This window comes from Balaenoptera physalus, assembly GCF_965194825.1.
Source record: "Balaenoptera physalus genome assembly, chromosome: 15".
In the NCBI taxonomy this organism is placed as follows: Eukaryota; Metazoa; Chordata; class Mammalia; order Artiodactyla; family Balaenopteridae; genus Balaenoptera; species Balaenoptera physalus.
The window spans coordinates 78,009,320-78,024,217 of NC_138894.1; the positions used below are offsets into that span (position 1 = coordinate 78,009,320).

Genomic DNA, 14,898 nt, shown 5'->3' on the forward strand with positions numbered 1-14,898 from the left:
TTGTTTTGTTTTTTAGGTTCCACATATAAGCGAAATCATACAGTATTTGTCTTTGTTCTTCTGGCTTCATTTAGTATAATATGCTCTCTGGATCCATCATTGTTGCCACACATGGTGACAAGATTTCATTCTTTTTTATTGCTGAGTAATGTGCCACGTTGTGTGTGTGTGTGTGCATGTGCTGTGTGTTTGTATGTACATGCATACATACATAGCACATCTTCTTTATCCATTCATCTGTTGGTGGGCACTTAGATTGCTTCCATATCTTGGCTGTTATAAATAATGCTGCAGTGAACATAGGGGTGCATATATCTTTCCTGATTACGTTTTTGTTTTGTTTGGATAAATACCCAGGAGTGGAACTGCTGGATCATGTGGTAGTTCTATTTTTAATTTTTTGAGGAATCTTTGTTCTGTTTTTCCATACTGGCTGCACCAATTTACATTCCCACCAACAGTACACGAGGGTTCCCTTTTCTCCACATCCTCGCCAGCACTTGTTATTTGTTGTCTTTTTGATGATAGCTGTTCTGACAAGTAAGAGGTGATATCTCATTATGGTTTTGATTTGCATATCTCTGATGATTAGTCATGTTGAGCATCTTTCCATGTGCCTGTTGGCCAACTCTGTGTCTCCTTTCAGGGCTTTTAAATAGTAAGTGGAAGCAAGCCTACTTTGGGAAGAGTTAACTGCCTTCTCTCAGAGTTGCTGACTGTAAATACAGCATTCAGGGACTTGCATTCTTGCCATACCCAGCAAGTACTTGTAGCAACACTGAGGGCCCGTGGTGGATTGCCTCTCCCAACATTGATATTGTATCCAGCAACATTTCTAAATTATTTTCTAATCTAATGGTTTATATATAGGTTTATTCTTAGGATTGTCCACATATACAAACGTGTGATTTATGAGTAGTGGCAGTTTTATTTTTTTGCCATGTTATACTGGCTAGGGCTTCCAGTAAAGAGTGACATAGGAGTGGTAACATCAATCATCCTTTTCATTCTCTATATTTATAACGTAAAGTTTTGAATATTATGCCATTTTAAGAATGATGTTGACTATAATAGGTTATTGTAGACACTCTTTATTAGATGAAGTTAGTTCCTTTCTATTTGTAGTCTAAGAGATTTTATAATGAACAGATGTTGAATTTTATCAGTTGCTTTTCCTTCATCTACTATTTCAGTAGATATATTTTTTTCCTTTATTCTGTTAATGTGGTAAATTATGTTGGAACTCTCATATATTGCTGGTAGGAGTATAAATCGGTACAACCACTTTGGAAAACTGCTTCTCAGTATATACTATAGTTGAACATGCATCAGAATCACCTGGAGAGCTTATTATGATGCAGATTCCTGGGCCCCACTTTCAGAGTTTCTGGTTCAGTAGATCTGGGCTGGGATCTAGTAATTTGCATTCTAACAGATTTTTAGATAGTGATGGTTTTGTTCTTGGTACAACACCTTAGAAACCGCTGGTTAAGACATTGTAGTAATAAGAGCAAAAGACTAGAAATTACCAAAATACTCATAAGAGTCCAGCTGAAGAAATTATGGTACATCTGCCAGTGGAATCTTATGCAGGTGTTAAAAGGAAGATCTCTTATGTTCTGTCTGTTCTCTTCCCCAGGATATATTATATTGATTATATTTTAAAAATCAAGAGTATGGACAATTTCTAGTACATGGTTTTTTTTGCTTAAAGAAGTGAGTTAACATATTAAAATACACACACACGCGCGCGCGCATTCTGTGTTTTCACCAAAACAAAAATGCAAATAAAAAACAATGGAAGGATAAAAACTAATATAAATTATTTCCTTTAAGGGAAAGGAGGTAATAAAGTGGTGTAGACAGGGGAGGGAGCTAGATTTATATGAAAGTAACTTGTTTTATAGCTTTACATAATTAAACCAATTAAAAATTTAAAATGCACTTTCTAGAAATATCAAACAACTTAAAGCAAACTCAAGTATATGTCAAATTTGAACATAATGACATAGGTAAGTTACTGTAGGATATGTCTTAGGTGTGGGAGACCAGACTCAGAGAAATCTTAAACTGCCTTCAGTAGTCTTCTTTTCAGTAATTATATTGATATGATTTCTTTGAAATTAAATCTATAATAGAAAACAAGTTAATAGTTACAGTAATGTTATTAGAAACCAGGATTATCTGGGAAGAAAAGCTATAGAAATATAAAATCAGAAAAGTTAAGTGACAATGCAGTAATCATAAATTCTGATTTGTTATCTTTTGCATGAATTTAAAAAATTTTTTCTTTTGAAAAAATTTCTTTTTTTTTTTGTTCCAGTCACTGAAAAGTTCTAGAACCATTGGTAACTGAGTAGCATCAAGTGCAGTGTTTTAATACCATTTTCAATAAAAAGGTATCAGGTCTCCTTGGAGAAGGGGGTGCTCCAAGTCTGGGCAAAAAAATTATGCAAGATTTGCCTAGGACTCTTTCTGTGCCAGATGGCAAGAAAGTGGTTGGATACTGCTGGGGCCATGTCCCAGAGATGGTTTACAACTTGAAGGAACTCCCACTACCCCAAAAGTGCACAGTTTGAGTGCCAAATTTTTAATAATTGCTAATGATGTAAACATTTCAAATATGTAAACATCTATGAGTTGATACTTAAAAAAATAAAATCAGTTTTGTTTTTTTTTTTTAATTATTAGCACCTTTAATTATTATTTATTTATTTATTTGTCTGTGTTGGGTCTTCGTTTCTGTGTGAGGGCTTCCTACAGTTGCGGCAAGCGGGGGCCACTCTTCATCGGGGTGCACGGGCCTCTCACTATCGCGGCCTCTCTTGTTGCGGAGCACAGGCTCCAGACGCGCAGGCTCAGTAATTGTGGCTCACGGGCCCAGTTGCTCCGCGGCATGTGGGATCTTCCCAGACCAGGGCTCGAACCCGTGTCCCCTGCATTGGCAGGCAGATTCTCAACCACTGCGCCACCAGGGAAGCCCAAAAAATAAAATCAGTTTTAAGTGTTGTATTACTTTTCTAAGGCTGCTGTAACAGATTACCACAAACCAGGAGCCTTAAAACAACAGAAATTTATTTATTTTCTCACAGTTCTAGAGGCCAGAAGTCGGAAGTCAAGGTGTCAGCAGGGCTGTACTCCCTGCAGAGACTCTAAGGGAGAAGTCTGTTCTGTGTATTTTCTAGCTTCTGGTGGTTGCTGACATACTTTCCCTATGGCCATATCCTCCAGTCTCTGCCTCTGTCTACATGGCCTTCTCCTCTGTGCCTGTCTTGTGTCTAAGGTCACTTGTCATTTGATTTAAGGCCGACTGGAATAATCCAGGATGATCTCCTTATCACAAAATCCTTAATTAAATCTGCCAAGACTCCTTTTCCAAATAATGTAACATTTCCACGTTCTGGGGGTTGGGACATGGACATGACTTTTGGTGGCCACCACTTAGCTCACTACAAGTACTCACTCATTCTGAAACTATACAGAGTCCAAATCTTGGTTGTGCTCCTTACTAGCTGTGTCCTTTGTCAGGCTAATTAAATTTCCAGATAGGGAAAATTTAGATAATACCATCACAATATGCAGATGTGTATATTTATTTATTTATAAATGTATATCCTTGAAATTTTTTCTTTCTTTTTTTTTTTTTTGGCATAGAAAAATGTCAGCAAGGATGCCATCCCAACTATATTATTTAGTTATCTCAGAGGGTAGAATTGGAGGAGATTGGGTGGGGGTAGAGAGAGAAGTTGTACCCATCATAGAGGGTAGTTACAAGAGTTCAGTGAAATTCTGTTCAAATGAACCTAGCGCAGCATTAGGCACATAGACGATGTTTAATTCATCGTTGCTCTAATAAAGTTATGTGTCTTGTAGACACTAAAAGAAACTAAAAGAGATGAGTTTCTCAACACGTGTTTAAATCTTATTTGCTGTTCGTAGTTTTGAACCCTTAATATTTAAAAGTTAGAGTAAAGTTTGTTTCATTAAAGTTATGAGACCAGTACTTGGCATTAAGTACTGGGAGGTGTTCCTCATTGGTGGGTCCTGGAATTTTCTTGATTTATTTCAGTTGGCTTTGAGATATGTTTATGGATTCATTTGTTAGAAAGGGCTTTTGCCGTAAAGGGAAACATTCCAAACAGTTTGCCCTGGTAATTACAGATAGCTTTATTGTCTCTTTTCCAGGCTACAAAGTAGAATTCTTATGTTCTTTAATGGGGTCATTTTGGCTTGGTCGTTTGTTTTCTGTTTATTTTCAGACAGTTATTGGGACAGGTGAGGACATGAATAATCTCAGATTTCTGCACACCATTAAAAAGAAAATAAATGTAGTTAAATATTAATAGTTTTTAGCTTTATTTTCATAATGTCCCTTTAAAAACATTGGTCAAATCAAAAAGACAGACAATATCAAATGTTGACAAGGATGTGGAGAAATTAGAACCCTCATACATTTCTGGTGGAATTGTAAAAAATGGTTCAGCCATCTTGGAAATCAGTTTAGCACTTCCTCAAAGAGTTTAAACATAGAGTTACTGAAAAAACCAGCAATTTCACTTTTAGGTATGAACCCAGGAGAATTGAAAACATATGTCCAACACAAAATTCTGCTAACGAGTGTTCGTAATGGCAAAAAGTGGAAACAACTCAAATGTCCTTTTGAGCAACTCAAATGTCAAATCAGCTAATGAATAACAAAATGTGGCGTATGCATACAATAGAATATTATTTGATGATAAAAAGGAATAAAGTATTGATACATGCTCTAACAGAGGTGAATCTTTAAAACATGCTAAGTTAAAAAAGCCATTCACAAAACAGCACATATTGTATGATACCATCTATATGAAATGTCCAGAATAGGCAAGTGCATAGGGACAAAAAATAGATTGGTGATTACCTTGGACTAGGGGAGTGGGTTAGGGGAAAGAGGAGTGACAGCTAACCAGTACAGGGTTTTTTTAGTGGGTGATGAAAATTGATAGTGATGATGGTTACACAACTTTGCAAATATATTAAAAGCCATTGAATTGTGCACTTTAGGTGAATTGTATGGCATATAAGTTATATCTCAGTGAAACTGTTATTTTAAAAAATTGGTCAACATCTAAGTGCACTAAGGATATGGTTTCTTTTTGTTGCTTAACCATCTCAAGAATTATCCAACTCCATGTTTTGTATTGTATATTACGGTGAATTTTTTTTTTTTTAACACCACGCTTACTGTATGTCAGTTCTTTCCCATATATAACCTTATTATAAGGGTTGGGATACAAAGCTAAAGCTAACTATGATAGGTCTTCTTCTTAACATTGTCTACTGTTGTCCTCTTTAAATGTTGTCTACTGTGCATTCCTTTCTTAGGACATCTAAGAGTCCATTGAAATGCCATATTCCAAAGCTTATGTATTCCAGTGAACCATGCTTCTACATTCTTATGTCAGGTAGCTACCTGCCAGCATACTTTATATGGTATCTTAAGACTCGTTAGCCATACCATGAGATGCCATTTTGCTATCCAGGCCCTTTCAGTCCAGCTACTTTGAAAGAAGGCATTAGTAAACATGGATTCTTTCAGAGTCATCACTAGCAGTAGTGATTATTATTTTTTATTATTAAGGGGTCTGAATCAGCAATTTCTTTGTTATCTCGTATCATAAATAATACACTGTTGAACTTTATAGAACATAAAGATCTAATTGCTATTTATTATAAGAGGTATAGGCCCTTGAAGGGAAAACCCTCATTCACGTAATACTAAGGTTTGGCTAAGCTCTGATGAGGTATAAAACAGCTGGTGATGAAGTAGAGAGTGGTTACATCCTGTGCAAACCTACACTGATTCCATCAGAGAAATCCTAAAGTACCTTTTCACATGGGTAGACCTAAAACTATTGATGTAAGAGTTGAAGGAATATAAAAATTAAAGCTATGGTAGTGTTTGAGGTGGAATGGCCTTATTGCCTTCCATTTTAAAGATAGGGAAAACTGGAACCCATTCTATCAACCCAGGGCTCTTCCACAATATCATGTTGTTATTAGATTTACCTTAAGAACATAGATACTGTTCAACGGGCTCTAGCATCTTTTCTAAGTTTTATCTCAGTTGATGACTCATGGTTTATATTCTACTTCCTGCTTCTTCAGTCAATTCTATTGAAAAATTGAAGAATGAAAAGTAATGAATACTAACATCCATCCCTTCCCCATCCTATCATCCTTCACTAGAGCTTTCTGAGGAAATAAACTGAAAAGGGAGGCTGTTTGCAGTAGAACTCCAAAAAGAAGATCCTTCCCAAAAGTGTTTGGTCACAGTTCTTAATACAGGTAGCAGCATATGATTGGGGAAGGAATGGTGCTTGATATCAACTCTGATAACAAAACTTTTCATTGTCATTTTCCCCCCTAGTATCGTCTAGACTGTCACAACCTTCCTCTCCTCAGTCAGGCTGCCCATCACCCACCATTCCAGCAGGTAAAGTCATTTCTCCGTCACAGAAGCACAGCAAGAAGGCACTAAAGCAGGTAATCATGCTATTCTGTTTATCAGAATTATAATCGCCTACATTAAAAATGCATGATTCTGGCAGTCAGTGAAAATTTCTTGGAAGGATGTTAGGGAGAAATTTTGTGCAGTTTCCCACTTTGTATTTAATAATTTATGCACCTCTGTGTTATAGGTTTGTGGTAGATACTCTTTTTATCACATTTTAAAAGTTCCTCATTAGTTTCCAATTTGCCGTGAGGGGTGTGTGTATGTGTGTGTGTATGTGTGTGTGTGTACGTAGGTATTGAATTTTTCAGGTTGAGTTTCTTCAGCATTTATGAAGATGATCAGGTAGCCTTTCTCTTTAAGTCAACCAATATATGGAATTCCAGGGCTAGACTTTCTAATGTTAATGTATTGTTAGCTCTCTGGAATAAACCCTGTATGTTTGTTATATAATTTTTAATATGTTAATGGAATTTTCTTTTTTAAGATTTTAGCTTCGATTTTGTTATTTTCTTGTACTGTCCTTATACAGTTTTGGAATCAGGGTTGTTCTTAGCATCTAAAATAAGTTGTATAGCCCTCTATTATTTTTCTGATTTTTGGAAAAAATCATAGAAAGTATTTTTTCCCCTGAAAGTTCTGCAAACCTCACTTTTACAGCTCTTTTCCTAGCATTTCAATTTCATCTACTACTACTGGTCTCTTGATTTTCTGATTTTTGAGCCAATTTTGGAAATTTACTTTTCTTAGAAAATGCTCCATTTCACTTAATTTTTTTCAAATATTGGTATAAAGTTGTACATAGTATTTTTTTTTAATGTTTCTCTTTTGTTCATCAGTGTTGTTCATTTGTGATGTATCTTCCTTTTCTCAGTGTTACTTGCCAACTATTTTATTGGGCTTTTCAAAGAACTTGCTTTCTATTTTTTGAAATGCAAATTATCAGTAAATTTAAATTTGACTAATAATTAAGGACACAGACTAATTTTATCCTCAGATTAGCATATATAATACAGCTTAATTATAACATCAAGCACAAGCACTGTCAAGTATGTGGGAAAATGACTACTTGTAGTTTGCTGGTGGAATATAAATTCTTATAGCTACTTTGGAGAGAAATTTTATGTTTATTAAAATTTTAAATGCATATCCCCCATGACTAAGTAGTTGAATATTTGGGAAATTATCTTAGAAAAATGCATGTATTCATACATACTTACATACATACACACACAGAAAAATGTTTGCATTAAAGTTTGTAATAGCAAAAACTTGCAAGTGGATATATATATATATATATATATATATATATATATATAGGAATTCCTTAATAAACAGTGGCATATCCATATGCTAGAAAATTATACAGGATTAAAAGTTTACCTTGTAATTAAGTTTTTCTCTATGCATAGACATGGAAACATCACCACACTATAATGTTTAATCATTAAAATCAAGTTGTGTTACAACATTCATTAAAAACATAAACATAGCCACATACATACCCAGAACAATAGTATATTCTTAATGGAAATATGAATCTGTATATACACACAAACACACACATATAACGTAAGTGTAAAAAAAAGCTCAATGAGGGAAAATAAATTGATGACTGTGGTTATCTCTGAGGATTGGGGAACAAGACTGAGTGGTGGGCAAAAGAGAGTTTAGCTTTATGTTTGAATTAAATGGTAAAAATGTATTCATGTCATAACTGTTTAATTAAAATTTTAAGGGAGTTCTCTGGCAGTCCAGTGGTTAGGACTCAGCGCTTTCACTGCTGGGACCCAGGTTCAATCCCTGGTCAGGGAACTAAGATCCCGTAAGCTGCTCAGTGCGGCCTAAGATAGATAGATAGATAGATGAGATAACATTTTTTAAATTAAGTAGGTCTTAAAGTGCTTAAACCAAAAGTGCTTTTATTAAAAGATGTCCAAAAATTTGATAAGGTTAATTACCATCTGCCTGGGTATCCTGCAGCACTTGTAGTTTTACACATTCTTTGCAAGAGTTTAAGAAGTATGAGATGCTTCTTTTCCACAGAGAAAAGGCAAATATTTTATTAAAACTTGTTAGCTTATTCATGACATATATACTACTCTGTATTATTCTCCTGTAATCTTAGGAGTCAAATACTGTATTGTCTTATACCAGTATGAGAAATTATATAAATTAGATTGTTGGTATGTAAAGTAAGGCCTTGCCTCCAGTATATGTTTTTCATATTATTAGGTGAGAAAACTTATTTCAGTGTAAGTTATCCTTTACCCCAGTGAAGGTTTTTTTTGTTGTTTGCTTTTTAAATTTTAAACAGAATTAGAACAGGGTTTGTAAGCTACTGAGGGAGGGGAAAACTGAGTACAGTTCTTAAACAGAGAGGCTGTAAGTTATTTTGTTTTCATCATATATCTGAATTTACATGATCATAGCAGAAATAGATAAGATCAAGTGGCTCTATTAAATTTTGCATTAACTTAGAATGACCTAGGTACTGTGAATAGAAAGGAATGAATACTAATGGCTGCCACACAGGAAGCTTACAAACATTTTCTGTTCTGATTGCAAAGAATGAGAGACAAGCTGTAATAAGTGATCAGACAACACTGACATTATGCTTCTGCCTCACCTATTATAAATGTTGTAGGTGAATGTAAGCCAGATACCTGACTCTCAGTTTCTTTTCTCCACTGACAGCTTAGATCAAGGAGATCAAGTGTTGCCACTGTGCTTGCATGGCATAGCCAGAGGTATATGTGAATGTGAAAAGGAGAAAACCATATTGTGAAAAGGGAATGGGAGACAAGTAGGCAGTTATCCCGCACTTTTCTACATGATGGTCTTGAAGGTTAAAGCTTAAACTGGCATTTTAATGAGGTCATAGATGTTCAACTTTTTCCTGAAATGTGGTTTTACTTTCTTAGTTTCTGTCTTTTTTTCTTTTTAAACCGTTGAGTTTAAAAATAGCCTTTATATATCTTTATGATTAAAATCTGGGAAGCTATTTGTCTTTCTGTTCATTCTAAATAGTTTAGTATATTCTCTAAACTAAGAACATCGTAGAAATTAAAATATTCTGAAATAACCAGAAGGAATCATACTGTTCTTAGAACCCATGTTTTCCAATCTTCCTTCCCTTCAGTTTACTGCATTGCTATAAATTGCTGAGATTTATTTGGTCATTGGGCCAAATCTTACTGCTCTTACCTGAGATCAAATTCAAGTAGTTATTTACAACCTTTTGTTCAAATGCAGAACCTCTGAAACATACGTAAGCTAAATATTTACATTTCTACATAAAGTTGATGCAAATAGGACTCTTCTTGGTCTAGGGCTTAGAATTCTGTTTTCAGAATGATTGAAAACATCTAATTCTCTGCTACTACAAGTATGAGAAGTCCATGGCTTACTGGTGATTTTTAAGCTCTAAAAATGTTAATGACAATTTCTCACATTTAGTTAAAGGAGAACATTGGTAAAAAAAAATATCCAAACTCTTAAGGATCATTTAAGCCTTGTGTTTAATTAGTTTAGTTTAGAGTTTTGTTTACTTTGATGGATTTCAAAGAAATTGGATAATCAGCATACTCTTCTTTACCACTTAAAGTCATTTATTTTTTTGTTATTACTAAAAACTAAAGATTTGTTTTGTTTCTTACAGTCAGTTTTCTCTTTATAGGCTCTAAAACAGCAACAGCAGAAGAAACAGCAGCAGCAGCAATGCAGGCCAAGCATGTCCATCTCCTCCAACCAGCACCTCTCTCTGAAGACTGTCAAAGCAGCCAGTGACTCTGTAGCTGCCAAACCTGGTAGGCAGACTGTCTTTTCAGTGAAAGTTTCTTTTTCCAGTATTTTTGTATACCAAATTCGTATACTATATCCTTTATTTTTAAATTACTGTATTTAAATTACTGCCAAATCATCAGTATAAATCCTTCTAGGGTAAAGGGGGAAATTTATGCAGAGTAATCATACAGTTGTTAAAAAATACATCATTGGGATTTACATGTTAGAATAAGATCAATGACTAACTTCCAATATGTCTAAACTAATAATATTTGGAAGCCTCTAGTTAGTAACCTTATAAAGCTGATGTTTCCAAGATGCTCACACTGAACTCTTCACCGGTTCTCTCCTTTAAAAATAAAAGGTTTTCCTAAGAATTCATGATACATTTGGGTTTCCATTGGACATATCCACAGGCCTTTGGACTTTTTGTTGTTGTTGCTTATTTTGTTTTGAATTTAAACTGGTCTAGATACAGGCTTTGTATTTTATTACACAATTTAGTTTGATGCCAGCTGATTATATGAGTTGGCCAGATTTAAACTGTCTTGCAGAACTTTGCATTTTTGTTAGGAAGGAAATTTACCACCAGAAGCAAATAATGTGCTGGGAGGAGGAAAGGGATTTTATTTTACTTTTTGACTCCTAATTCTCAGACTCAGAACACATTTGAAGGGTCACATTGCCTCATACCTAACTCCTTTGGTTAGCGTTGAATGATTTAATTGTTCATTTGATTGATTGTTTAGTTTCTGTTTGTACCCTCAGGGTCACCCGTCTTTCATATATATTTTTTCCCCTAGCAATATGGGAAGGAAAGCAATCTGACGGACAGTCAAGCAGCCCTCAGAACTCAAACTCTAGCTTTTCTTCTTCAGTTAAAGTGGAAAATCCTTTGCTAGGCCTGGGAAAGAAGTCATTCCAGAGGTCTGACAGGCTTCACACAAGTAAGTTAATTTACAAAGACCTCAGTTCTTGCACCTTAAATTTTCAACTCTGTGTGTTTGAAATACATCACCTGTTTGGCTTAATTGCTCCTTCCTGTTCACCTTTGAGCTCTTGACTGTTTTCATGTTCTTCCTATCCTGTCTATCAAACTTCATTTCAGCATAAGATCTGTTATCAGCCATTTGTGGTTTATTTCTCTTTCTGACAAGAGGTTTCTTTATCCAGCATTATTTACCTTTTATCTCTGTGTACAGAAAGGTAGAAGGGCTTATAATTAAACATGGCAAACTGAACCCCTTTTCCTGCTTCCTCTAAAATCCCACTATAAAATGAGAATATGGAAATACAAAAGATTAAACCCATTAGGGTGAAGAAAATAAGGAGACAACAGATGGACAGGAAATATCAACAGATTTTGAAAGATAAAAAAACTGGATGGAGTCTTTCGCAGAGCTGAGGAGCAGACGCCAGTAGTAAGCAAGCCAGCTAAGCCTGTAGAGCACCAGAAAGGTTTATGAATTGGAGATATCATATCAAGGATTGAGATATCTTTCTCATAGTAGAGAAAGATGAAGCATAGGGTTGAAAAGAAAAACCTTTGAAAGTTAATAAGAAGAAGTTTGATGCCTGAGCCTAGCAGGAGACAGGAGATTTATTTTGAGGTGAAATTAAACCATATAGACTTGAAATTCAGAGACACCACACATAGCTGAGGGCAGATAATGAGGCAATGTACTGGACTCAGGGAAATCAAGTAAAATACAAATACTAAATAGTGATCCTCCTGCTTGCTTGGTTTCCAGAATGTTAGTAGTGAGGCATATTTCTACTTCCATTACTTTGTTCCTCTTACCCCCCTATGCTTCAGCAAGAGATTGTGGGATTGGTACTTAAAGAAATTGAATAGCCTCAGAAAAAAATCTGCAGGCAAATTTATAGATTCCCAACTAAAAGAGATCATCTTGATCATACTTCTGTGGAGCTCACCAGTCTACAAGATGCACCCAGGCACCCAAAATTTTCAGCCAGGCTTTTTAGTGCCTCTCTTTTACTTGTGATTACTAAGGATCACCTTTGAAGAAAACCTCCGTCATGAGAGAATCTGAAATACAGACTCAGAAGAAAGAGTTCAGGAAGGAGAAAACTTAATAAACAAATAACTTTAAAAACTGTAATATCCACAGAAAGAAAAGATGATACTGCATCCATGAAAGAACAGAATACTATTTTAAAAATCAGAAAATAAAGAGTACCAGGATATTAAATAACATGGTAGCAAAAATAAAAAAATTTTAATAGAAATACTAAAAGTTAGAGATGAAGACATTTCCCAGAACATAGGTCAAAGGAGAGATTCAAAAGGAGAGAGAAGGTAAGAAAGTAGGAACACCAATCTAGGCTGTCCAATGTCTTAAATAGTAGGAGTATCAGAAAGGAAGAACAGAAATTGAAAGGGAGGTAAATGATAAGAGAAATAATACAAGAAAATTCTGTAGAATTGAAAGCCACAGATGCCAGACTGAAAGTACATGATTCCTGTCAAGAAACGTGAACATAAAGAAACCTGTTCCAAGACCATTCTTTTGAAATTTCAAAACATCTAGGACAACAAGAAGATTCCAAAGAGAAAAAAGTAGTTCACATATAAAGATTCAAGAATTGGGATGGCAGACATCTCAGCAGCAACATAGAAGCCAAACGATAGTGCAGAAATGCCAACAAAATTCTAAAGGAAAGTTATTTTACATTCTTTTATATAAAACAGACCCTACCAAACTATTAAGTGTGAGAATAGAATTAATATTTTCAGACAAGTTCTTTGTAAAAATCTGGTTTGAATCTAGGTGGGATTGTAAATTGGTACATTTTTCTTAGAGACAGTATCTGCCTTAAACTGAATATGCCCTTTGAGCATCAGTCGCACTGCCAAAGATTAAAAATATTCATTTATTGGGACTTCCTGGTGCTCCAGTGGTTAAGACTCCACGCTTCCAAGGCAGGGGGCACGGGTTCGATCCCTGGTCGGGGAACTAAGATTGCACATGGTGTGTGGCGTGACCAAAAATTGAAGAAATAAAAATATTCAATTAGTCAACAAATACTTATAGAAGGTATACTAATATGCCAAGCACAGGTTTAGGGCCCAAGAGATGTGGTGATAAACAGAACAAAGTTTCTTCCTTATAGAGCCAATATTCTACTTAAATTCAGTTAAAGTCACAATTTTAGTGTCTTCATTCAATTGCATTTGAAACATGGAGTTACAAAATTAAGAAAGTATGGGCCAAGAATTTCTGACTTTCATAACACAACTAGGAAAAATTAACTATAAAAAAAGAAGGCATGGTGTATTTAAGTTTGACCTAATGGCCAAGAAATAAATGAAAATTCATCTTCTTTCATGCAAATAGGGTTGTATGAAAAATAAATGAGTTAATACATGTCAGTGTTTAACATAGTGCCTGACACTTAGGAAGCCCTATATACATGTGTTTACTGCTGCTGTCATTGGTCATTGTTGTTATAATTACTACTAATATTTCAAATTTACAGAGACCTGCATTTTTGGAATACTGATAATGAACTTTATAAGTGTAGTGTAGTTATTCAACACAGAATTCTGTGTTGATTGGATCAAGCTTGTTTATCTGAAAAATAATTCAGCCTTTTTCCCCCCTTGTTTTTTGGACTGCTTTTGGTATGGCTTGATTTATTAATAATTGAGAGAGATGTGTTGAAATCTCCTATCTAATGGTGGCTTTGTTCAATTCTCCCTGTTGTTCTGTCAGTTTTCATATCACATATTTTGAAGCTACCTAATATTAGATATTTTCAAGTTTAAAATGTTCCTGGTGGATTGAACCCCCCCTTTTTTTTACCTTGTCAATCACTGATCAAGTGTTTTACTTAAAGTGTCTTTCGTTTGATATTACTAGAGGTGCACCAGTTTTCCTATGGTTAGTTTTTGCCTGTTACATTTTTACTTTGTTCATTTCTATGTCCTTGTACTTTAGGTATATCTCTTTACACAACATATAGCTTGCTGAATTTTCTTTATTTTCAATTCAATATGTAAATCTTTTTTCTTTGGTGAATTTTATCCATTGATATTTATTGTGATTGTTAATCTATTTGGACTTGTTTCTACAATCTTATTTTTTTGTTGATCTTTGTCCTGATTTTTGTTTGTTTGTTTCCCTTTTTTTTAATGAGTAAAAAAATTTTTTTGGCTTGCCGCAACTTTTTTTTTTTTTTTTTAATTTTTATTGGAGGGATTTCCCTGGTGGTCCAGTGGTTAAGAATCTGCCCTTCCCCTGCACGGGGCTCAGATTCCATTCCTGGTTGGGGGACTAAGACCCCACGTGCTGCTCAGTGCAGCCAAAATAAATAATTAATTAAAAAAATTTTTTTTATTGGAGTATAGTTGATTTACATCTTTGTGTTAGTTTCAGGTATACAGCAAAGTGATTCAGTTATACGTATACACACATTCATTCTTTTTTAGATTCTTTTCTCATATAGGTTATCACAGAATATTGGGTAGAGTTCCCAGTGCTATACAGTAGGTCCTTGTTGGTTATCTGTCTTATATAGTAGTGTGCATGTGTTCATCCAAAGCTCCTGATTTATCCCTCCCCACCACATTTCCCCTTTGGTAACCATAAGTTTGT

The 14,898-nt window shown here is 34.9% G+C and overlaps 1 protein-coding gene across 2 annotated transcripts in view; it reads left to right on the plus strand.

The window, feature by feature from the left end:
- Positions 1-14,898, plus strand: part of ASXL2 (ASXL transcriptional regulator 2) — a 131,443-nt gene that overhangs the window by 88,002 nt on the left and 28,543 nt on the right. For both annotated transcript variants that reach the window (XM_082427535.1, XM_082427536.1), the window contains 3 exons: positions 6,410-6,525; positions 10,173-10,302; positions 11,083-11,226. In XM_082427535.1, coding sequence (XP_082283661.1) covers positions 6,410-6,525; positions 10,173-10,302; positions 11,083-11,226 — 390 coding nt within the window. The remainder of the gene's footprint in view (positions 1-6,409; positions 6,526-10,172; positions 10,303-11,082; positions 11,227-14,898) is intronic.